Below are 26,799 nucleotides of genomic sequence, written 5' to 3' on the forward strand. Positions count from 1 at the left end.
TAGAAACCAACAGCCAGAAGTTGGAGAGGGCCACACAGGAAGAAGCTGGAAGTCAGCGGAAACCGGAAGAGTCAATGAAAGGAGAGAATGGGAGGCAGAGATAAAAGCAGTGGAACCCCAAGGATTGTGACAAGCCAGCACAAGAATGCTACAGATTGTAGAGAAAAAGCAAGTCCCACCAATACCTTGATTTTAGAGTTCTAACCTGCTAAACCATGAACCGATAAATTAGTATTTTTACACCAGTACATTGTTTGGTACTTGTCAAAGCCTCATGGCAAACCAAGAAACAGAGTGAGCCTTTTAAAATGTTAATCAGATCATGTCACATATGCTCAAGACCCTCCAATGGTTTCTCAGTTTTCTTTAGTAAAAGCAAATTGACCATAAGATCCTATATGAGCAGGCTATTCTTATTTTGTTTGCTGCTCAATCTCCAATGCCTGGAATGCAAGTCAGCACATAGGAGGTTTTTAATAGATATTTATTGAATGAATAAATTATTCCTCTATTTAAACCCCTTTAAAACCCAGACAAAAACATGCAAATGTTCATAACAGCATTATTCAGTATAGCAAAAAGTTAGCAACAACCGAAAAAGCTATCTGATAAATAGAAATAAAATGTGGTATATTGCAAAATGTGGTATATTCGTACAATGGAATATTATTGGATAGTGTTTAAAATGAAGTACTGATACATGCTACCACATGGGTGAACATTGAAAATATGCTAAGTGAAAGAAGGCTCACACAAAAGAGTGCATATTATATGACTCCATTTATATGAAATGCCCAGAATCTGTCGAGGCAGAAAGTAGGTAAGTGGTTGCCAGATGCTGGTGTGAAGAGGGAGTTGGGAGTGAGTGCTAACGGGTAGGCATTTCTTTCTTTTTTTTTTTTTTAAGATTGATAGATTTATTTATTTCTCTCCCCTTCTCCCCCCTGCCCCAGTTGTCTGCTCTCTGTGTCCGTTCATTATGTGTGCTTCTGTGACCGCTTCTATCCTTATCAGTGGCACCGGGAATCTGTGTTTCTTTTTGTTGCGTCATCTTGTTGCGTCAGCTCTCTGTGTGTGCGGAGCCATTCTTGGGCAGGCTGCACTTTCTTTCTCACTGGGCAGCTCTCCTTATGGGGGCACTGTTTGGGCGTGGGGCTCCCTATGTGGGGGACACCCCTGCATGGCAGGGCACTCCTTGCGTGCATCAGCACTGCATGTGGGCCAGCTCCACACAGATCAGGGAGGCCTGGGGTTTGAACCGCGGACCTCCCATGTGGCAGACAGATGCCCTAACCACTGGGCCAAGTCTGCTTCCCGAGCATTTCTTTTTGTGTGATGAAAATGTTCTATTAATTGTGATTCACAAGTCTGCGAATATGGAAAACCATTAAATTGTACCCTTTAAAAGGGTGAATTATGCTATGAATTATAATTAAATAAAGTTAAAAATCCCTCAGTGATATTGTTCTCATTTTAAAGTTAAAAATTTTGTCATGGAAAGCAGATGTGGTTCAATTGATAGAGCATCCACCTACCATATGGAGGGTCCAGGGTTCACTCCCCAGGGCCTCCTGACCTGTATGGTAAGCTGGCCCACGTACAATGGTGCTGAGCACAAGGTGTGTCATGTCATGCAGGGGCGCCCCTGCGTAGGGGTGCCCCATGCTCAAGGAGAGCCACCCCACACGAAAAAAGCCCAGCCCGGTCAGGAGTGGTGCCTCACACACAGAGAGTTGATGCAGCAAGATGATGAAACACAAAAGAGACACAGTTTCCCAGTACTGCCTGATAATGCAAGCAGATGCAGAAGAACACGCAGCGAAAGGACACAGAGAGCAGACAATGGGGGGGAGGGGGGAGAATAAATAAAATCTTTAAAAAAAAAACTCTTTGTCATGGTTTAGAAGGCCTGCCCTGATCTTTCCCTATCCTACCTCTGCAGCCTTATCCTTTGTCTTTGTCTGCATCTTTTCCCCATACCCAACCATCTACTCACACTAAATTATTGTTTCCCAAAGGAACACTCTTAAACCTTTTAACTCATTCCTTCCTTCCCACTCAATTCCTATAGATCGGGAAGCAGACTTGGCCCAATGGATAGGGCATCTGCCTACCACATGGGAGGTCCGCGGTTCAAACCCTGGGCCTCCTTCACCCGTGTGGAGGTGACCCATGCGCAGTGCTGATGCGCGCAAGGAGTGCCATGCCATGCAGGGGTGCCCCCCGCGTAGGGGAGCCCCACGTGCAAGAAGTATACCCTGTAAGGAGAGCCGCCCAGCACGAAAGAAAGTGCAGCCTGCCCAAGAATGGCGCAGCACCCACGGAGAGCTGACACAGCAAGATGACACAACAAAATAGACACAGATTCCCGTGCCTCTGATGAGGATAGAAGCGGTCACAGAAGAATACGCAGCGAATAGACACAGAGCAGACAGCTGGGGGGGGAGAAGAGGAGAGAAATAAATAAAATAAATAAAAATCTTTTTGAAAAAATTCCTATTGATCCTTCAAGTCTTAGTTCAAGTGTCATTTTCTTTGGAACCACTTTCTTGACCTCCAAAGACTTAATTAGGTGCCCCTTCTGTGTGTACATGTACCCAGTGCCCTCATAACAATGCATTGTGTTGCAAGTGCTTATTTTCTTGTCTGTCCCTCACTCAGACTGAGCTCCTTGAGGTCAAGATCCTATTTTATTTACCATTATAAATTTAGTGTCTGGTACAGCATATACTACATGGCATTCACTTGTATATTTGTAGAAAATTTGAAAAAAAATGTTCCCCAAACATTCTTCACAGATGCTTAAGAAAATTTGCCTCAGAAAAAAATGCTCACAATATAATGTTGAGTAACAAAAGTAAGATATTAAGGTCATTACAGTATGATTCCAATTTTACTTTTTAAAAATATATAGATAGATATAACCAAATAGAAATATCTCCAGAAGCAAAGAGAAATGTTAATAAACATTTACTGCTTAGTATGATTTACTGTTTTGCTTTTTCCTGTGTTTTTTAAATAATGAGTTATATATTAAAAAGCCACTTCCACTAGGAAAAACCCTTCATGTGTTACAACACCAATGACTGTATTCCTGTGTTTAAAAAAATAAAATCAAGAAAAGGAGTTTTTGTATCCAACAGCTTTAGGTTATAATTGACCTTAACTTAATATAATTTTGTTCTTTGTGGTTGACTATAGATTTACTTTGGTTTATATGCTTATTTCTATAACGGAAGTTTACTGTTGTTGGATATATTTTTAGAGGTATATAAAACGATTTGCAAAACAAATGAAGTTAGGGACATATGTATTCTTATATATTATAAATTATGAGAGAATTCAGCATAGGCTTCCTTTGTGTAAAGAAAAAAATCTCCAAGTATACTGTATGATTTTTAGAAATTTGGATTCCATAAAATTCTAGGAGAAATTTGCCTAATAAAATTAGGTACAGGGAAGCAGATTTGGCTCAACTGATAGAGCGGCTGCTTACCACATGGGTGAGCTGGCCCATGCACAGTGCTGATGCACACAAGGAATGCTGTGCCACATGGGTGTCCACATAGGGGAGCCCCACACACAAGGAGTGCGCTCTGTAAGGAGGGCCACCCCACACAAAAAAAGTGCAACCTATTCAGGAGTGGTGCCACACATAGGGAGAGCTGACACAGCAAGATGATGTAACAAAAAGAGAGACAGGTCCCCGGTACCGTTGACAAGAATACAAGTGGACACAGAAGAATACACACAGCAAATGGACAGAGACAGCAGACAACTGGGGGGAGACGGGGAAGGGGAGAGAAATAAATAAAAAATAAATAAAAATAAATCTTTGGGGAAAAAAAAAAGACACAGATTCCCGGTGCCACTGACAAGAATCCAAGTGGACAGAGAAGAACACACACAGTGAATGGACACAGAGAACAGACAATGGGGGGAGGAGGGAGGAAGGGGAGAGAAATAAAAAATAAAATTAGGTACATGTATGCATAGTGTAATTTTCTAATATTTATGTAGATGGCAGAACTAATTAATTCCTCTAATTATACTCTAGGATATGTCAGCATATGTGAAGAAAATCCAGTTTAAATTACATGAAAGCTATGGCAATCCTTTAAGAGGTATAGTTCTGGTTTTGTTTGTTCTTTATTTTGTAATATACAAATTTAAAAAGAGGAATAATTTACAGTGTTGTTTTTGTTTTGTTTTTTTCCCCCCTCTCTAGTCGTTACCAAGCCTCCATATGAAATTACTGAAACAGGATGGGGTGAATTCGAAATAATCATCAAAATATTTTTCATTGACCCTAATGAAAGACCTGTGAGTAACTTTAATCTTTGCAATATAAAACAGATTTTTTAGTAATTATGGAAATATAAGAATATTTAGTGACTAGCTAGTTAAGTGTTGACATTCAGATGTACTTTATGTAAGCTTATTACATGGTATCTTGACAAGAGTTAAAAATGGAAACATTTTTAAATGAAGTGCTTTTCAGACCTCCACCACCCCTTTTATTCCCAACCGTAGAAAGAAGGAATATGATGTGAACATTATTGGAAAGAAATAGGGAAATCACATGTTTACTGCAGAAAAAAAAGTATTTAAAATTCATTACTATCATTTGATTATTACTATTAAATAAATTGAGTCTGTATGTTGTCTGGAGTGGGAGTATCCAGTTTTAATAGGAAAAAGCCTTAGAGCAATTGTTTTGCTTTCTCAGCTTATCAGTATTAGCAGCTTTATTTTATATTCTATTCATGAATCCTTATTTACAGTCACATAATTTTTTGTCTTTTAATTTTTTTTTTAGAAGATTTATTTATTTATTTATTTCTCTCCCCTTCTCACCCCCGCCCCAGTTGTCTGTTCTCTGTGTCTCTCTGCTGCATCTTCTTTCTCCCCTTCTGTTGTTGTCAGTGGCACGGTGATCTGTGTTTCTTTTTGCTGCGTCATCTTGTTGTGTCAGCTCTCCGTGTGTGGGGCACCATTTCTGGGCAGGCTGCACTTTCTTTCGTGCTGGGCGGCTCTCCTCAGGGGGCGTGCTCCTTGCGTGTGGGGCTCCTCTATGCGGGGACACCCCTGCGTGGCAGGGTACTCCTTGTGCGCATTAGCACTGTGCATGGGCCAGCTGCACACGGGTCAAGGAGGCCCGGGATTTGAACCGTGGACCTCCCATGTGGTAGACGGATGCCCTAACCACTGGGCCAAGTCCACTGCCCATCTTTTAATTTCTTATCAGATCTTTTCCTTGGGAATCTCAAGTAGCCCTTAAAGCTTTCTCTTTGATTCCCTCAGCAACTCCGTAAGTTTGGTGACATATTCATTTCTTTGTGAGGATACTAAGGCTCAGGCCAAGTCACATGCTTAGGAATACTCAGTTAATTTTGGCAGAGCTAGATTTTGAACCCAGATACTTAAATTTAGATCTCACTTTTTCCGCCCTATTTTACTAAAACCATGAAGCCTTTTTTTTTTTTTTTTTAATCTTGAGTCATAACTCAGTAATGGCTCTCTCATTCCATGTTTGTGTGTCAGGTTTAACTACAGTTTCAGGGTGTTTCATCTTCATTAGTTTTCATCTTGTTAGATCAGCTCATTGCATCACCAAACATTCTTGCTTTAATTATTAGTCATACTAGATTTTTAAAACTTTGTATATATGCTTTCAAAGGATTTGAGTTGACTATCACCTGGGTCAGTAGTTCAGAAAACTGATTTCTAACTGACTACATCAGAAATATCTGAGGAGCTTTTTAAAAATACAGATTCCTACCCTACCCCCTGTAGAGCCTGATTCATTAGCTTTGGAGTGGGGCTAGCATCCCGGGCGATTAGGGACCCACTGATATAGGCTATATTCTCATCTCATGCAGGAATTCTTTTATGCGGTCTCTCCAGTGAGCCTCTAGTTTGGGTTTGAATATCTCCAGTGTGGAAGATAGTTCTATGATTAATTGAAACATCCTGTTCAGGTTTGGGGTTGTTCTAGTTTTAAGAAAGGTCTACTTTATGTTGTGCTTCCTTGAACTTTTTACTAATAACTGTTCGTACATTAGTTTTCTTTTCTCCTGAATAAACATCCATAGCTCATTTAAGTATTTTAAATGTAATGGGGTTTCCAGATCTCCTTCCATCCTTGTTGCCCTCCTGGAATACTCTCACAGACATTTTATTCTGTTTGGCAAGAAATTATTAAATATCCACTTTGCAAGGTATTGTTCAAGGGATTGTGAAGGATACAAAGATGAGACACTGTGCCTAACTCTAGTGAGAATAGTCTATTAGGGTGAATAGAGCACAGGATTTAGCAGATGTTGAGAGGGAAGGAGAAAGAAACTGATGTTAAGAGCAGAAGCTCTTTATAACTTTGTAAGATTTCTTTGGATTCATTTTTATTCTGAGAACGTGCTGGCTTAAGTCTTTATCTCAAAATCTATCACTCCCCTCCCACCCCCATTGTAGAATATATCTCTGAAGGAAATCATTGTATCTTATAAAATTATTATGAGAAAGCTCTCAAAGTCCATTCTTGGAAAGGTAAAGTAATATTGTCTATTGCACTTTAGTATTGATTAATCTATTAAATACCTTCCCATATAGATCTACATAGAGCTGAATTCTGTTCCCTAAAAAGCATTCTTTTAGTATAATGAGACCATTATACTATATTTAGCTCTTAAAGAAAATAATTCATATGAAGATTTATTTTAAAACATAATATAAAAGATATGAGCAACTTGTGATTTACTTCTGTTATACAGTAACCTATTATGTCATAAATCAAGTCATTGTAAATGGAATGCATGTTTTGAAAATGCCAGAATTTGATTTTCATTCCTAAAAATATCTCTGGTAAGTATAGGCATTCTCATTGCTCTAACAACCTTCAAACACAATTAGGGATCTCTGTCTTGAAATTTTTCATTGCCTATATGTGCATGAATGTCTTTGGAAGTTTGAATAATAAATTTTAGGGAAGGGCAGTTCTTAAAATTTCTTGAATTATACAAGTCAGACATAAACACGTTTTTTTAAAAAAGATTTTTAAAATAAAAAGTGAAAGTCCCTCTTTCCACCATTCCTAGACCCTTCCTAAGAAAACTACATATTAGTGGTTACTGTTTTCTGTTCCTTTGGAAATTATCCCCATACATCTAATATTTAACCGATCATTTTGGATTTCTCAATATCAGATAGTGTCTACCAACCCCCAACAGTGGAAGATAATCCTTTTTCTTCTCTTTTTGGTTTCTTTTTTCATCTTGCTGGAGGAATTTTTTTTCAAAAATGATGCCTAAGATAACCCTAGGAACAGCTGGGGTGTGAATCTGTCCAAGTCTGAAAAAGGCAGGTGGCTGCCATTTTGACTCCACCCCCAGCCTGAGGGGAAGCGGGCCTGACCAAATACCACAGTGACAATAGGAACTGTTTCTTTCACCCAGAGCAGCCTGTAGCCCTAGCCTAGGCTTCAGTCCCACCTCTGTCAGGGAGGAGACCGGCTAGCTCAGCAGCAGTCTATCCAGGTAACTGAGGGTACCTTTGGCTGGCACAAACTGAATAATTAAAAGTCTGCTGGGGCAACTCTGGTCATAGATTGCTGCCCACACCTGCAGCTCCATCCATGCCCCAGGCAGGGGAGAAAGGGGCGTGAACCTTCATCAGTCTCTCTGGGCAGGTATAGTCTAGGCCTGTACAACTTGGATTATTCCACAGAACTGTGACTCTGTCCCTACCTCTGGGAAAGGAGAAAGTTGGGAGAAGCTTCATCTGTCCCTGGGGCAATGAGGGCAGCTTGAGCCTTCACAGTTTAAAGCACCAATTATATCCTTGGCTCCTACTGCACAAGCAGCAAGGGATAAAAGGCAGGAAGCCCTACACTAAAGAGAAAAACTGCACCCAGGGAAGCGGATTTGGCTCAATTGATAGAGCATCTGCCTACCATATGGGAGGTCCAGGGTTCGAACCCAGGGCCACGTGACCTGTGTGGTGAGCTAGCCCATGTGCAGTGCTGATGCTCACAAAGAGTGCTGTGCCACACAGGGATGTAAAATTGCACCCAGAAAAAATACTCTAGTAATTCAGATGCCAAGATACCAATGAAAAATTATGATCCACACCAAGAAACAGGAAGCTATGGCCCAGTTAAAGGAACAAGATAAGCCTCTAGATGACATAAAGGAGTTGAGACAACTAATCATAGATTTTCAAACAAATCTCCTTAATAAATTCAATGAGATGGCTAAAGAGATTAAGGATATTAAGAAGACACTGGATGAGCACAAAGAAGAATTTGGAAGTATGCATAGAAAAATAGCAGATGTTATGGGAATGAAAGGTGCAATAAGTGAAATTTAAAAACATTGGAACCATATAATAACAGATTTGATTAGGCAGAAGAAAGGATTGATGAGCTTGAAAAAATAGCCTCTGAAAGTGAACATACAAAAAAACAGATGAAGAAAAGAATGGAAAAAATTGAACAAGTTCTCAGGGAATTAAACGACAGCCATAGATGTGCAAACATACTTGTCATGGGTGTCCCAGAAGAAGAGAAGGGAAAGGGGCAGAAGAAATATTTAAAGAAATAATGTTAGAAAATTTCCCAACCCTATTGAAGGACATAGATATCCATGTCCCAGAAGCACAACATACTACCATCCAAAAAAATCCGAATAGACCAACTCCTAGACGTATACTAATCAGAATGTCAAAAAACAAAGACAAAGAGAGAATTCTGAGAGCAGCAAGAAGAAAGCAATGCATAATATATAAGGAATACCCAATAAGATTAAGTGCTGATTTCTCACCAGAAACCATGGAGGCAAGAAGACAGTGGTCTGATATATTTAAGATACTATGAGAGAAAAACTTCTAGCCAAGAATTTTCTCTCCAGCAAGACTACTTTCAAAAATGAGGTCGAGATTAGAATATTCACAGATAAACAGAAACTAAGAGAATTTCTAATGAAGAGCCCAGATTTTCAGGAAATACTAATGGGTGTGCTAGACCCTGAAAAGAAAAGACAGGAGAGAGAGACCTGGAAGAGAGTCTAGAAATGAAGATTATATCAATAAAGGTAACTAAAAATGTCAAAAGAGTGGTAAAAATAAAATATAACATAAAACTCAAGTAGTCAGGAATAAACTTAACCAATGATGTAAAGTACTTGTGTTCAGAAAACTGCAACCCAATGTTAGATTTAAAAAGTCCTAAATAACTGGAAGAAGAGTCTGCTCATGGATTGGAAGACTAAACATCATTGAGATGTCAGTTCTACTCAAATTGATATACAGATTCAGTGCAACCCGGATAAAAATTCCACCAGCATTTTTCTAAAAATTGAAAACATATTAGCAAATTTATTTGGAAGGGTAAGGGGTCCTGAATAGCCATAAAAGGAAAAAGTGAACCCTCATCTCTTGGACTTTAAATCATACTACCAAGCTATAGTGGTACTGGCATAAAGACAGATATATAGACTAATGGAACCAAACTGATGGCTCTGAAACAGACCCTCAACATGTATGGTCAAGTGATTTTTGACTAGCCGACACGGGCCCACGCAGCTCTGGCAGAACAGTCCATTCAGCAAAATGGTGCTGAAAGAACAGGATATCTATAGCCAAAAGAAGGGAAGAGTACTCCTATCTCACACCTTATCCAAAAATTAACTCAAATTGGATCAAAAACCTAAAAATAAAAGCACTTCTAGAAGAAATTGTAGGAAAATATCTTCAAGACCTGGTAGTAGGTACTGGATTCTTAATGGAGATAAGAGAAGGACTGAGATGAACTACAGATGTTTAATGTTGTAGAAGTTTTAATTAGCTTTACTGTAAAAGTGTGGAAATGTATAGAATGGATGGTGAAAATAGTAATAACTAGTTTGTAAATAGGGATGTGGCTGAAAATGGTAGTCTAGGGATGTAAATGCCAGTATACAGAATGCTAGAACTGAATAGAACAGTAAACTGAGAGGTGGATAAGGATTATGGTTGATGGTACAGATGCAAGAGTGTCCTTTGTGAGCTAGAGCAAAAGTATATCACTACTGCAGGGTGTTGGGAATGCATGGGAAAAATACAACTGGAATGACCTATGGACTGTGCTTAGCAGTAATAATATAATATTCTTGCATCTATGTCAAAGACATACTGTGTTGATAATGAGGCAGTATGGAAAATGTGAGCCAAATGTGTACTATGGACATGGTAACAATCATGATATTATCTTATCTGTAACAAATGTTCCACCACAGTGTGGTGTGTTGATCGAGGGGTGTTGCTTGGGAATTCTGCATATGTGCATTATTGTTTTATAAGTTTACAACTTCTGTCATAAAAAGTATATTTAAAAAATAATAATAGTGTGGGTTGGGGGGAAACACAACAAATGTAACATAAGAACTATAATTAGTAGTAAGATTTTGACAATATTGTTTTGTAATTTGTAACAAACATCTCACGACAATGCACGGTGTTGGTGGAGGGTTGATGTATGGGACCCGTGTATGATGTTATGCATGTTTGCTTTGTAAGTTCACAACTTTTATTATACACTTAATTGTTTATGTATGTTCATATATAAATAACATAAAGATGATAATAGGAAGGGTTGGGGGAAAATACTTTGGTTAGTAGTACTATTTTGACAATGTTCTTTAATCATTAGTTTAAAAAGTTTAACAACAATATAAGGTGTTGGTGGTAGGGTGAGCTATGAGAGTCCTGTATGATGTTATATATGTTTGTTTTGTAAGTTCACAGCTATTACTATACACTTATTGTTTATTTTGTGTGTGGGTAATATATTTCAATAAATTAATTTTTAAAAAAAGATGCCTAAGAAGTATTCTAAGGTTTTGCCTGTCTAGAAATGTCTTTTTTTAAAATATAATTTTATTGAAGTATTCATACATGCAAATACATGAACAATAAGTGTATACTAAAGGTTGTGAACTTAGAAAACAGATATGCATATAATCATACAGGGCTCCCATATATCACCCCACAGAAAATATCTCTATTTTGCCCTCATGCTTGATGAATTACTTGAATGTAAAGTTCTAGTTTCCAAGTGAGGAGTATGCTGCCTTGTTAATGAGTGAAGGGAGAAGTGGCAGTCAACAGGCCCTAGCTGCACTCTTGATTTGGATACCTGCCAACTCTGAGCCAGGAGCCCCTCTGGGGCTCCACTGGGAGTGCTGGCTTCCACCTCTGATGCAGGTTTCTTCTCTAAGTTATCAGGTTATGATATATCCATCAGTGAAGTCTCATCTGTTTTCTTTCTATTCCAGAAATTTGTCAGATTATCTGCATTAGATATGTTACATACAGCCTAACCCCTCATTTTTAAAATTTCAATCTTTTACTGTTATTTTCCTGGAATTCTGTGCATTTTCCTCCTGCTTTTTATGGAAACACAATCTGAATCTGGAAGATGTCCTTTAAATAGAATCCTTCCTCTGGCTGAGCCTTGCCTAGGGGAATCTGATATTTCTATAAATTGAGCTGGGGGAATCAATAATGCTTATTAGTCAAATTGTTCATCTCTCATTCAGTTGCAACGATATTATGTTTTTTCCTTCTTCAAGGTGCCTTTGCCCTCTATTTCATGAGTGTGTTGAAGAGTAGCCTTACCTGATAATATTTTAGCTAACTCTTTTGGAAGTCTTTGTGGTCCCCAATTGGTTTCTATAGCTTCTACCTGAACTCTGATATTTTTGCTATCTAGCTTTTGTTTGTGTGTTTGTTTTCCTAAAGTAATCACACATTGTGCTACAGAGCTTTTCCTTTGATGTCCCACTACACCTGTTCTTTTCCTTAAAGAGGTTTTAGTTGGAAAATGGATGTGGCTCAACCAGTTGGGCTCCTGTCTACCGTATGGGCGGTCCAAGGTTCAGTGCCCCAAGCCTCCTGGTGCGGGCAAGCTGGCCCGTGTGGAGTGCTGGCTCATGGGGGAATGCCGCCCTGCACAGGAGTGCTGCCCTGTGTGGGAATGCTGCCCAGCACAGGAAAGCCACTCTGCACAGTAATGTCAGCCGACACAGAGAGCTGGCTCAGCAAGATAACACAGCAAGAGACACAGAGGAGAGAGAATGAGAAGACGTAGCAGAACAGAGAGTTGAGGTGGTGCAGGGGAGTGACTGCCTCTCTCCTACTCTGGAAGGTCCCAGGATCGGTTCCTGGAGCCGCCTAGTGAGAATACAAGCAGACACAGAAGAGCACGCAGTGAATGGACACAGAGAGCAGACAACAGGAGGGAACAGGGTAGGGGGAGAAATAAATAAAAATAAATCTTAAAAAAAAAAAAGGTTTTAGGTGACTACATCTGTTTTTTATAAAAGTGTTGTTGGTTTTTTATTTATTTCTCCCCACCACCTCGTTTGCACTTGCTGTGCATGTTCTCTGATGTGGGAGGAATGTGCCTAATTGCTTGAGCCACCTCTGTTCCCTGCTTTGTTGTGTCTCATTATGTTTTTCTTGTGTCTCTTGTTGTATCAGCCTGCCCCACCTGCCTGTAGTGCCCGCTTGCTGTCTTCAGGAAACACTGGGAACCGAAATTGGGACCTCCCTTCGTAGGCGGAGCTCAATTGCCTGAGCCACATCTGCTTCCCTGTTTTTAAGTATTTTGAAGCCCTGTTGTTTTTGCCAAAATAATTATTGCTGATCACCTTTTTGCTTATTACATGTCATTTACGTAAAAATCTTACAGATCACCAAAGAGATTATCTTGCCCTCACTGAGCACTTTAGTATTGGTCATTCCTTTTGAAAGTACTACATTTTTTTTTTCCCCACAGTAGATTTGTCACATTTAATCTTCACAAAACTGTTAAAATTGATCTAATTGCCATTTATGTAAGTAAAGGAATTCATGTCTTGGTGATTTTCCAACTTAATTTCCATACCTGTATCTTATGTTGTTTTTAGAGAGTCACTCTATAGAGAAACTTGAACAGATCCTTACTTACTTTCTCTTCACAATATTCATATTAAGTAGATATGGATGAATAGTGGTACCTCATAGGAAAATAAAAGGACAGAGTTTTGGTGATTTCTAACAGTGAGTTGCAATTGAAACAAGATCCTGAATATGGTATGTTTACCAACTCCAGTCTCTAATTCAGTTACAAAAATAATGGTATCTCATGATGATAATGAAAACTATTATACAGATGTAACTACCTTTTTTTATTTCACAGGTAACCCTGTATCATTTACTAAAGCTTTTTCAATCAGACACTAATGCAATGCTGGGAAAAAAGACAGTGGTTTCAGAGTTCTATGATGAAATGGTAAGAGACCTTTATAATGAGTTTTAAAAACATTTTAAGTTGGAGAACTTTGAAGTTATTGAGTTCTTATTCTATTCCATTAGATATTTCAAGATCCAACAGCAATGATGCAACAATTATTAACAACATCTCGTCAGCTAACATTAGGAGCCTATAAGCATGAAACAGAATGTAAGTGCCATGTGTTCATAATTAATCTTGAAGAAATAAAAAAACAATATATATATCTTAATTGTAGAACTATGCACGAAAGATGTTTTCAGTTGTTCCCAAAGTAGGCCTATTTTCAAAAAGGTGAAAGATCTCACATTCACTGAAATATATGTCTATTTTGTTCCTTATTTCATGTAAGCATAGGTTTTCCTTAGTCTTGCTTAGTCTGTCACTCAATTATTTTCTCTTTACTCGTCTTTCCTAACAAAATCTGTGTATAGAACCTTGAGGAACATAATTATATGCATGTTTCAGAGATATTGCTGATTTGGTTCCAGACCACCACAACAAAGTGACTATCACAATAAAGTAATTTACATGAACTTTTTGGTGCATATAAAAGTTATGTTTACTCTATACTGTAGTCTATGAAATATGCAATAGCAATACGTTTTAAAAAATCAGCGTACATACCTTAATTAAAAAATACTTTATTGCTAAAAAATAATAACCGTCTTTTGAGCCTTCAGAGATTAATACTCTTTTTGCTAATGGAGGGTCTTGCCTCATTGTTGATGGCTGCTGAAGTTTAGGCTGTGGCAATTTATTAAAATAAGACAACAGTGAAGTTGGCCTCATTGACTCTTCCTTTCATAAAACCTTTCTTTTAGCATGCACTGTTGTTTGATAGCATTTTATCTACAGTAAAACTTCTTTTAAAATTGGAGTCAATCTTCTGAAACCCTGCTGCTGCTTTATCAACTGTTTATGTAGTACTCTGATTATATAAATAATCAGAAATTACTGAGTTCTTCTATCCAGAGCACTAAAACTTTTTACATATCAACAATAAGGCTTTTTCACTTTCTTATCATTCGTTCACTGGAGTAGCACTTTTAATCTCCTTCAAGAACTTTCCTTTTGCATTCACATCTTGGCTAAATGTTTGGTACTTTCAGCCTATCTTGACTTTTGACTTGCTTTCCTCAAGAAGCTTAATCATTTCTAGCTCTTGATTTACAATGAGAGAGGTATGACTCTTCCTTTCACTTTAAAACTTAAAGGCCATTGTAGGATTATTCAATATTGTTGGTCTCAGGAAATACGGAGGTCAAGGAGGAGGGAGAGAGACAGGGAATTGGTCAGTTGGTAGAGCAGTGAGAACACACACATTTATCAGTTAATTTTGCTATTGTATATGGTGCAGTTTGTGGAGCCCTCAAACAATTAAAATGGGAACGTCAAAGATAGTTGATCAGAGATCACCACAGCAGATATAATAATAGTGAAAAAGTTTGAAATATTGCAAGAATTACCAAAAATGTGACACAGATGCAATGTGATCACATGCTGTTGGAAAAATGGCACCAATAGACTTGATCAACATAGGGTTGCCACAAACCTTCAATTTGTAAACAAAAAAACAACACAAAAATGCAGTATCTGTGAAACACAATAAAATGAGGTATGCCCATTTACTTTGTGCATAGTCAACTCATTTATCTCATATTTTTGCCTGTCACTTAACCTAGTTTCAGATCAATGCTGGAACAATGAATTCAATATTGATAATCAGGGAAGCGGACCTGGCTCAACTGATAGAGCGTCTGCCTACCATATAGGAGGTCCAGGGTTCAAACCCAGGGCCTCCTGGCCTGTGTGGTGAGCTGGCCCACACATGGTGCTGCCATGCACAAGGAGTGCTCTGCCACGCAGGCGTGTCCCCCATGTATGGGACCCCCACGTGCAAGGAGTGCACCCCTCATTGAGCCACCTGCGGGAAAAAAGCACAGCTTGCCCAGGAGTGGCGCCATACACAGGGAGAGCTGACACCACAAGATGACGCAACAAAAAGAGACAGATTCCCAGTGCCACGGAGAATGCAAGTGGACACAGAAAAACACACAGCAAATGGACACAGAGAGCAGACAACCAGAGTGGGGGGAGTAAATAATAAAATAAATCTCTAAAAAAATATATATATATAGATAATCATGGTACATTTTCCCTCTGAGCTGAAGTGACCTCAGAATCCTCTACACACTACTCCATGCTACCAGTCATTTGGAGTTGGCATTTAAGATGAAACCTATTTGCTATCCCTATGTTAACATGTATGTCCCTATTCATTCAGTCATTGTTATAATCCTTCCTTTATTCATTTATAGTATATATTGAGCACCACTTATATGCCAGGCATTGTTTTAGATGCTGGGAATAGAGCAGTGTCCAAAACAACAAAAAGCCCTGCCTTCACGGAGCTTCACAGAACCCTGCATATAGTTGTTGAAAGACAATAATTATTAATAGATAAAGTATAAGGTAGTAATTGCATGCTATGGAAAAAAATAAGGTGAGGGATTGCCTTTAGTGGGAGAAGATGATTGGAGTTTTCAATATGGTTAGGGAATGCATTCTGAAATTGTAATGTTTGAACAACAGCCTAAAGGAGTAAAGGAGTCAACCATGTGACTATCTGAAGGAAGAATGTTCTTTGTAGAAGGAGCAGCAAGGGCAAAAGCCCTGCGATAAGAGCATGCCTTCATCTATGAGGAACTGCAAGGAAGCTAATGTGACTGGAATGGAATGAACAAGGGGATGAGGAGTAGAAGATGAGGTCAAAGAAGTTAATAGGGGACCAGGTTATATAGGGCCTTGTGGATAATGAGGACTTCAGATTAAACTGAGAGAGATGGAAACTCATTGGTGGGTTTTGAGCAGAGGATTGACATTATCAAGCTAATGTATTTAAAAGATCACGCTGACTGCTGTGTTAAGAATAGACTGCAGAGGAGTGGATGTGGCTCAAGCAGTTGAGTGCCAACTTCCTACATGGGAGGTCCTGTGTTCTGTTCCTGGTACCTCCTAAAAAACACAGACAAGCAAACATGAAAAAGCCAGCTCAGGAGCAGGGAGCCAGTGTAGCTTAGTGCTCAGTGGTTGGGTGCTGGTTTCCCACATACGAGGTCCTGGGTATAATCCCCAGCCCCAGTACCTCAAAAAAATAAAAAGAATAGATTGCAGAATAGAAAGGGTGGAAGCAGAGAGAATAGTTACAAGGCTATTGCAGTAAACCAGATATGATAGAATGGTGGCTTGGACCACAGTGGTAGAAATGGAGGTGGTGATAAGGGGTCAGGTTCTGGATCCATTTAAAAGATAGGGACAAATAGGATTTGCTGATGATTGGAATAGTGGAGTGTGAGAGAATGAGGTGAGGAAAAGATGATTGTTAAGGTCTTGGCCCTGAGGAACTAAAAATATAGTTTTATAGAGATGGGAAAGCCTTGGAGGAGCAGATTTTTTGCAAAAGATGAGGAGTGCAGTTTTGGACATGTTAGATATGGAATGCCTGTAGACATCTAAGTGGAGTTGTTGATGGGAGTTGCACCCAAAAGTCTGGTATTACAGAAAGGTTTAGGCTGAAGATATAAAATGGAAATTAATGGTGTAAAGATGAAATTATATGTACTGACACAGAATGGTCTTGAATGAAGATAGAAAAGAGGTCCAAAGACTGAGCCTTGTGACTCTAACATTTAGAGTTGGAGATAACCAGCAAAGGAAATTTGGGAAAGAATGGTAAATATGGAGGAACCAAAACCAGGAAATGTGTTATGTCCTGAAAGCCAAGTGAAGAAAGTGTATCAAGAAAGAGACCATAATCATCAGCTGTGTCAAATACTGCTGATAGGTCAAGTACGCTTGAAGGCAAGAAATTGTATATAGCAAACTGAAATTCTTCGATGACCTTAATAGGAGCAGTTTGATGAGAATAATGAGGACAGAAGATCAGTTGCTGTGGATGAAGAGGGAATGAGACGTAGAGAAATCTGAGACAGGCACTATAGAGGAACCCCTCTCTCTTGAAGCACCACTAAAATGGGGAGAGGTAGCTCTGAAGCAGTAGCAGAAGTGAGATTGTGGTCAAAAGGGTATTGTTTTCAGAGAGAAATAAACCAGTATATTTGAATGCTGAAAGGACAGATCCAGTAGAAGAAGGAGTCAGAGAATGCTAATACAGCAATACAGCAGAGAAGAGAAGGTTGCTGTTTAACAATTACTGGTTATAGCATAGTTAGTTTTTGGTTTATATTTTCATGAAAAAGCCCATAACTAGTAGTTAAAGAGCTAGACACTAATAATAATTTTGCCACTTGATAGTCATTTAAAATTTTTATACTTCAGTGTCCACATTTGCAAAAATACTAACCTGGCCTACTTTGTATGAACATAAAGTAGCTAAGTGTATGATCACTTTGAAATGGTAAAAAGCACTACTTACATGCTATTTTAATTTGTTATTGGTCATTTATTTCCCTGTATAAATCATCTTCCTCCCTCCCCCCCCACCCATATCTTGAGATGTAAACAATTCATGGAGGAAACATCTCTTCAGATTCAAGTGCCCACATTTTTGTGTTTTCAACAAAAGTCATCATTAGTTTATGTAAAACAAGGTAGATACAAATAATATATTTTATAAAAAGGCTTTTGTATAACTAATGTGCTAAAACTCATGGAGTTGTTTTTTATCATTAAATTACACTTCATATTATCTTCAGTTAATTTTCTTATACACAGTATAAAATCATTATAGAAGAAAAAGATAATTCAATAAATGTTGGCACAATTAGTAAGCTTTAGGGAGGAAAACTTAATTTAGGTAATTGCTTCTTTTTCTTTGTTTTTATTTTTGTTTTTGTTTTTTAGCAAAATAGTAGCATTATTAGGGAACTCAGAGACCAGGAAACTAGTCCTGGGTAGCTGCAAGATGTTCATAGTAGCACTTTGTGCCTCCCAGGGAGTTACAGGAGGTAATATGGGGCAAGAAGAAGGAAGGCACAGCCAAGTCAAAATTTGCAAGATCATAAACATGATATGTAGCAGAAGTGATTCCAGTACAGATAGCTATCATGTTTAGGAATGTGCACATGTGCTTTAAGATGCACCTACTGAGGGTGGGGGTGGGGTGGGATGGTTTGCCTTGTCTAGGCATTTATGACTTCTCTCGTTTATGAGGTCGTGGTACCATAGGTTTTTTAGAAACATGAAATAGAAATTAGCTTGACTCTATTAATTGGACAGTGGTTGGTCTTTTGGGGGTGGGTTTAGGGCAGGTGGGCTTTATTTTGTATTGGGCCAAACATAATGAACTAGGGGCTTGATTGGCTATCTGGGCCAGCTGCCTTGATGGGGATTTCAAATTTGAGAAGATATCAAGAGGAAACTCAAGGGGGTCATGGTTTTTTTGGTCTTGAGGGACCCCAGGGCTTTCTCTACACAGTTTTATCAGTTTTTTCCCCTTTTGGTCATCCTCTCAGTTATGAATACTTGACCAAAGATGTTAGTCCCTCATTCACCACTAAAAGTCTTTCGTGTTTCATCTCCAGTTTCACAGGTTAGCCGAGTTTGAGATTTACTTTGTCCCATTCATGCTGGTTTTGTATCCCCAGTTGTATCATTTGTTGAGTAAGTGACTGTGTTGTAGATTTAAGAGGAGAAAGATCAGACAGTGAATGAGGAGAAAGATCAGACAGTGAAAGGTCTATCAGATGGTAAAAGAGAAGAGACAAAATTTTAAAAAAAGAATAACATGAGGAAATTCAGGCGTGTGTTGATCCGTGATCTTGGGCATCTAGTTGTTCTGACATCTTCGGTAGAAGACTCATCAGACAATGAATCATACTCAGTGTGAATAAGATTAAGAGGGTAACAAATACCACTATAAGGACATCTCTGAGCCAAGGTCCCTGAAACTTTCGAAGCCCACCAAAAAGTGACTCAGACCAATCAAATTTAGGAGGTATATAAGCTGATTTTGGCTACTTCTGTGCCTCTTCTGCTGCCACTACCTCCTAGTAAACTTCCTCTTGACTTTCATTTACAGATTGACAGCACTGGATACCCACTAGTGCACACATACTCCTTGGGAAGTTGGAATATAATCTAATGCTAATCAGTTTTGTAGAGTCATTTTGCAAAATTCCAATACTTCATCAGCTAATGAGCTGATGGGCTGCCATAGCTTTAACTCTAAAGGTACCTTTCCTAATACCGACATGAAGATAGCAGCCCTAATGACACAGGGAACAATATCAAGAACAAAACACCCCGCGAACTTTGCCTGGGTTAATGACTTTTCCCATGATCCGTTTAGAGCTGTCTCTAGTCTGGCAATAGTCTCTTCACAAGTTTCTGTAGTATGGGGAGAGGTCATTAGAATCCTCATGTTTCTAATTTTCCCTTTTGGAAGCTTATAGCCATTTGGCACATAAACTATGTAACAACTAATCTTATTTACAGGTAGTCCTTTGTATGTCTTGTGCCCACATGCAAAATAATGTCCCTGAAGAACTTAATAAGGGTACTTACTGCCTTTAAGGAATGGGATAATGGAGTGTAGAGTTAATTAGGTGTAAACTCCAAAAGGAAATTCATAACCATAATCATCTTCAGTGTATCTGATACCTTGATCCCATTTAACCAACAATTTCCTTGTTCTGACCTTTTGGCCCACCAGAAATTTGTGTTTTGTGTGGAGTAAGTTATTAAAACCTTGGGTTGTTTGGAGGAAATGGTGTCTCTAAAGGGGATCTGGCCCAAGTGTACTCCTGGCTCATGAAAGTAAACAGTCTTGCCATAAAGAAACTGAACATTTACTATGCCTTACAGGGTACCATTTTTATCTGTCTAGTTTCTAGTAAAATACCATATTCCTTGGGTAGGAGAGGCCACATTAGAATCCCAGTCTCAGGGGTTCTTGGGGCCCAGAGTCATTCCAAAAAGATTTATCTGATTGGATACCTGATGTTTCCTCTCAGGGACAAGACTACAAGTGTAAGGGGTATGGTTACTAGAGGAATACTGTTTTGGGACTAAGGGTGAATGGGTACAGACCCAGCAATGACTCTGATTGATTTCATTTGGTAAATGGTATGCTAGAAGGACAAAAGAATTGTGTTCAAGATAACAGTTCACAGAGCAGAAATAGGGTAAAAAGGAGATAAAAGAAAATCACAGTGAAGGTAGGGTATTATTGGAGATAGAGATTGGGCATTGTAAGGGGTATAGGATGAATAAGAGAACATCTAGACAGATAGTGAAAAAGAAGAGAGAATAAAATAAGGAAATTCAGGCGTGTCTTGATCTGTGATCTTGGGCATCATCTATTTGTTCCGACATCTTGAGTAGAAGCTATCTGTATCAGAGACCTTCTGGTTCTGGAGTCCTCCTGTCAGTTTTAGCTTGAATCTAAAATGGGAGTGAGCTCCCAAGGGCAAGCACATTTTAGTTGTGACAGATGAACACAGCAGTCAATCCTCTTATAGTTTTAGTGCCGTAGTGGTGGTCATTAAGACCTTTTTTTCATGTGCTAAAGGTCATAAAGACCTTTCCTTCATTGATGTCCCTTCAGTTTACAGGTCTCTGGGTTGAGGTGATGTAGAGTCTGTTGTAGAGGAGTCTCTGGAAAGGCAGCCTAGTCAGTGAGTGGTGGAACTGATTATATTCAATTAGTCCCTTAGAATAATTAGCAATTACGCATTGTAATAGTTTGGAGTCTGGTAAACTAGGAGAAATAAGCCTTATGGGTCTTCCCATTATGATTTCATAGGGGTTAGCTGGTGTTTTTTTGATGGGATAGATCTTATGGACATCAGGACCTAAGGGGAGAACCCTAAGCCAAGGTAGAGAGGGATTCAAATAATTAGTTACCTTTCCTAATGATCGAGGGTGGTAGTGAAGCTTTTGTTTGATGGATGATACCTCGCAAAATTCCTTGATTACAGTTCCAGTAAATTGGGAGCCTCTGTCCCTTGAGAGAATAGCATGAATTCCTAGGCGGGGAAGACAAAATATAGATTTTTTAGCTACTGTGAGGGCAGTAGCCTTGTGACCAGGAAAAATCTCTACCCATCCAGATCATTGCTTCCTAACATTTACCTAAACAAAATCCAGTTTAATTAAAGATAATTAAATGATTTTTTAAAGATCAGCCTATTGTTTTCAAAAAAGAGAAGAATATCTACCCTGATTAGGAAGGACTTTGTAAATTTAAGGTTTTAAATCACATTAAAAGACAAATTTGACTTCATAAAAATATTTATTCATTTCAAAAGGGCAATGAAGAAAAATTTTCAAGCCATATGGGAAAGGAGTGATATCTTAAGGACTCCTATAGATAAAATAGAGTTTTTTTAAAAAACTTCAATAGATAAAATGAGCAAAAGGCATAAACAGACTGATGGAAGAAAGAGCTAACTAGTAAGTAAAATGGGAAAATATTTGGCCTTGCTAGCAATTTTTAAAATGTGAAAACCATAATGAGTGACCTTCCCTATCAAAGTAGCAAAAAGAATTTGTAATATTATAGTTGTGCCCAGTACAGTAATCCCATTTGAGATAAGGAAATTGAGGCACAGGGAGCTTATGAAACTTGCCTAGGGTCACATAGCCAGTTAATTAACTGAGCCAGCGTTTGATCCCAGGCAGTCTTGAGAACTTGGACTCTAAAGATTTAGAGTAATTTTCAGAATCAGGATTGCCCATTATGGACAGCATTTAATGTTTATATAGATATTTGTACTAGTGAATTTAAGTACTAATCTAGCTTTTAATAGTAGTAATTGCTTTTCTAAGGAATAATAATGTTAGCTAATAAATCAGTGGGCCATTGAAATAGACATACAATACTGGTGGAATTATAAATTTGTAGAGTGTTTTAGTTTGCTAAAGGCTGCTAAGATAATATACCAGAAATGGGTTGGCTTTTTTATAATAGGAATTTATTAGGGTAAAAGCTTAGAGTTCCAAGGCTGTGAAAGTATGTCCAGATCAAGATATCATCAGAGATTCTTCTTACCAAATTGCAGCTGAAGGTGTTCAGGCACATGTTATCATCTAAAGAAGCTTTCTCTTGGAGCTCAGCTGTGGGCAAATACAGGCATAATGGCAGCCTGCTGGTTTCTCCCATCTCCTCTGGACCTGTCTTTGAGCTTTGGGCTGCTCTGTGGGCCTAGCCTCTTGGGGGCCTCATTGCTTCAGCTTCAGCTTCTCCACTGATTCCAGCCCCTGGCCTCTCTCTCAACCTCTTGGGATTTCTCTTTCTGTGGCTCTAGGGGATCCTGGAGTCCTCTCTTTCTCCATATGATTCTGTCAGTTCTCTGTTTATATCCAGCAAGGGGCTGAGACGCACCCTGGTGAAGTAATCCAATCAGAGGCCCTAAAATGATCTGATCAAAAGTGATCTAACCAAAAGCTCCTTTATAAAGCAGGTTTATGTGCACAGGAATGGGTTAGCTTAAGAATGTAATTTTCTGGGATCCACAAAAACTCAGACCAGGACAGGGTCACTTGATATTCTTTCAAAATTACAAATACATATATCCTTTGACCTAACAATTCTACTTACAAGAATTTATCCTGTATGTATACTAATTATTCTACAAGTAACTGAAATAATGCACATCATATACATTATAGCAGGGGTTCTTAAGGGGTCCATGAGCTTGAATTTAAATTGAAAAAAAAAAACATTCTTGTGGGGATATGTTGGTGCTGGTGTGTTATATTTATTTAGGTAATGCACAGTATAGTATGGACTTAGTAAGGGATCCATGGTTTTCACCTGACTGGCATAGGGGTCCATGGAACAAAAAAAGTTAAGAACCTCTGCATTTTAGCATTGTTTATAACAGAAAAAACTAGGAATACTTGAATATACATCAGTAGGGGACAGGTTAAATTAATTACATATATCCATTCAAAGAGGTCCTCTGTAACCATTAAAAAGAACACAGCAGTGCTGTGATATAGAATGAACTTCCAGTAGAATGTTAAGTGAAACAGTAAGATGCAGAAAAATATGTATTATGATACCATTTGTATCAGGGGAAATAAAAGGAAACTCAGACTTCAATTTATGTCTCCATATGAACAGACTGTTTCTGGAGGGATATCAAAGAAACCTAACTGATCATCTTTGGGAGAAAACTGATTGATGGAGTGACAAGAGGGAGGAGACCTTTTTTCCTGTCTTCCACCTTCCACTTTTAGTTTTATATCATGTGTATATACTGTTTTTCAAAATAAAATAATTCAAAAAATAAAAGCAATGAAAGAAATTGCAAAGGAGAATATGGATTATTTTGGCATTTACCCGTGTTATTAAACATATTACAGTAGGCAGATCACCAACAATGACCAGCAAAAGTACTCATTAACAATTATTGCATGTTTTTCATGTTATATATGCTTTATATTTATTTAATCCTCATAAATCCTCTGGGAAATCCATTGTTTAATCAGTATTATATAGAAGAAGAGATTGCAGGAGATTTAGAGATGTCAGCATTCAAGTAATAAGGGTCCAAAGGTACAATTTGAACTCAGATCTTTCAGATTTCAATATTGATATTTTTTTCCCACCAAACTGTGCTGCTTAAAATTAGTGACCATCCCATATTAGTGAAAGTTACAACTGCATTTTAATAATCATCACTTGTAGTTACCAAAATGTCCACAAGATGGAAATGTAGGGTGAAAGTAGGCGTTTTTCTTTGTAAAATCATTATGCTGCACTATACTAATGGATATTTAAATAGGTGTATTCTATTTTGTAGTAATGCCATTTTTTTTAGTAATTTGATAGCCAGTTGTCATGTTTTAAATATTTCATGTTCTTCTGTCATCTTCATAGTAGTTAATCTGACATAATAGGGTTTTTTTTTTTTTTTTTAAGATTTATTTTTATTTCTTTCTCTCCCCCCCCAGTTGTCTGTTCTCTGTGTCCATTTGCTGCGTGTTCTTTGTCCGCTTCTGTTGTTGTCAGCGGCACAGGAATCTGTGTTTCTTTTTGTTGCGTCATCTTGCTGCATCAGCTCTCCATGTGTGCGGCGCCATTCTTGGGCAGGCTGAACTTTGTTTTGCACTGGGCTGCTCTCCTTCCGGGGCACACTCCTTGTGCGTGGGGTTCCCCTACACAGGGGCACCCCTGCATGGCACAGCACTCCTTGGTGCGCATCAGTACTGTGCATGCGCCAGCTCCACATGGGTCAAGGAGGCCGGGGTTTGAACCGCGGACCTCCCATGTGGTAGACGGACGCCCTAACCACTGGGCCAAGTCCGCTTCCCTGACATAATAGTTAATCTGACTTTCTAAGAGCTATATTTTGAGTACTTTCTGTACACTGATATCCTGAGTTTTTTATATACCTTAATTCACTTAAAGTAGCCTTAATAAATAATATTATGAAGTATTCGCATTTATAATCTCTGTTGTACAAATGAAGAAATGATCATAGAGAGGTTAAATAACTTAATCAGGATCTCGCAGCTAGTAAATGGAAGAGCCAGAATATAAATCTAGGTAGTTATTGTTATCAGGTATTTTTTAAAAGATTTATTTATTTATTTATTTCTCCCACCCCTGCAGCTTGTTTTTGCTTTCTGTTCTCTGTGTCCATTCCCTGTACATTTATTCTGTGTCTGCTTGTCTCCCTTTGTTGTGTCATCTTGCTGCATCAGCTGTCAGCTGTCTGTGGCACGGGTGTAGGCCATCAAGCCATCAGCTCTCCGTGGTGTGTGGGCAAGCCTGCCTTCACAAGGAGGCCCTGGACGTGAACCCAGGGCCTCCCATATGGTAGATGGGAGCCCAACTGATTGAGCTACAGCCACTTCCCTATTGTTATCTCTTTTGAAGAGGTATACATATTGTTTTGACAGTATGATTTTGGTTATGTAAGGTTTACCTATACATATATATAAGAAAATTTACCTGTTAGCTGGATGTCTTCTGTATCTATATGCTCCCTTATTTTCAAATTAAGACCTGTATGTCTCCCCCATCTCCCAAATAAATTCTTTTTACTGGCCTAACTAAAAAAAAAAAAGAAGGGTGAGTTGTGGTAAAAATACACTGAATGTAAGATAGGGACTATAGTTAGTAGTAATATTTTGATGATGCTCTTGCATAGTTTGTAACAATTGTTTCACAACAATGCAAGGTGTTGTATGAGACCTTGGTATGATGTTATACATGCTTGTTTTGTAAGACAGTCTTTACTATATACTTAGTTTATATGTGTTCATGTATGAATGATATACTTCAATAAAAATATATTTTTTAAAAAGGAGGAGGAAATGGAGGTATATTGAAGCAAAGTTTATAATTTTTCTTACATTAAATAAACATCTGAAAAAAATTTCTATGGAGAATTATGTTTTAAAATCATAATTGTGAGTTAAAATATTAGTAGCCAGATTTTCACTCTTAGTTGTAGAATTCATCATAAACCCTCTCTTTGGGAGGTCAAGACTTTCTGTATTTAATACTGTATATCTTTAATTGTACCATTTCATCATGGACATGTTTCCCAAAGTAAATACCTTGTTTATTACTCTGTGGTATGTCATAGACATATGAGGGAAAAAATGAAGTAATTCATAAAGTGTTTGTTTTCTGTAGTTGCAGAACTCGAAGTGAAAACTAGAGAAAAATTAGAAGCTGCCAAGAAAAAAACAAGCTTTGAAATAGCAGAGCTTAAAGAGAGATTAAAAGCAAGCCGTGAAACTATAAATTGTTTAAAAAATGAAATCAGGAAACTTGAAGAAGATGATCAAACCAAAGAGATATAAATTGTTCTGAAGAGAACTTGGTAGAAAGCTAATCTGAAGATAAGTGGACTTTAATGGTTAAATGGACTTAATGCAAATGCTATTATGTTTCTTAAAGGAACTGTATACATAGTTTTCAAACCGTGGATTTCTCAGCAGTGAGTCAAAGTATTTGTACTTTTTAAGAAACGTTTAATGTAAAATCTTTGTGTGTAATGAGAATGGATGCTGTGTAGGCATTTTACCAACCCATTTTAGGGTAATTCTTGGTTAAGCACAATTTTTTTAAATGTTTAATTTCATTAATATGTAACTTACCCTTTCAACAAACATCTCAATATAATGTATAAGTTGGACAAATTTGTATTTCTCCTGTAATTAGAATTAAACTAATGTGTATATTTAATTTTTTCAAGTTCTTCCATGCCCCCATCCTACCTCTTTTGATTATAATATACCCATTAAGTGTTCAATAAATGTAGTTTACAGATCCTGTTTCTGCCTCTTGATTTGTCTTCTTTTCTGAATTCTTCCTGGCGCTCCCGCATTATATTTAATGTATCTCCATAGCACTATGACCACAGATCTCTTATTGCCACTCATTGCAGCATACAGAAGCTCTTTGATGGCAAAGATTGTATCACAGTGCCCTTATTCTTCACATAGAAAAATATTTAATCCCTCATGAATATTCCAAAGACACATAGGAAGCAGCTATGCCTAAG

At 38.2% G+C, this 26,799-nt stretch overlaps 1 protein-coding gene across 2 annotated transcripts in view; it reads left to right on the plus strand.

Moving 5' to 3' along the window:
• YEATS4 (YEATS domain containing 4) overlaps positions 1-26,569 on the plus strand; it is a 31,784-nt gene extending 5,215 nt beyond the window's left edge. Inside the window, exons 2-6 of one of the 2 annotated variants that reach the window (XM_071218939.1) lie at positions 4,058-4,124; positions 4,229-4,323; positions 13,214-13,306; positions 13,390-13,477; positions 23,400-26,569. In XM_071218939.1, the coding sequence (XP_071075040.1) occupies positions 4,058-4,124; positions 4,229-4,323; positions 13,214-13,306; positions 13,390-13,477; positions 23,400-23,431 (375 nt within the window). In that variant the 3' untranslated portion in view covers positions 23,432-26,569. The remainder of the gene's footprint in view (positions 1-4,057; positions 4,125-4,228; positions 4,324-13,213; positions 13,307-13,389; positions 13,478-23,399) is intronic. The other variant, XM_071218938.1, reaches the window with a different exon arrangement.
• Positions 26,570-26,799: the final 230 nt, after the last annotated feature.

This window comes from Dasypus novemcinctus, chromosome 12, assembly GCF_030445035.2.
Source record: "Dasypus novemcinctus isolate mDasNov1 chromosome 12, mDasNov1.1.hap2, whole genome shotgun sequence".
In the NCBI taxonomy this organism is placed as follows: Eukaryota; Metazoa; Chordata; class Mammalia; order Cingulata; family Dasypodidae; genus Dasypus; species Dasypus novemcinctus.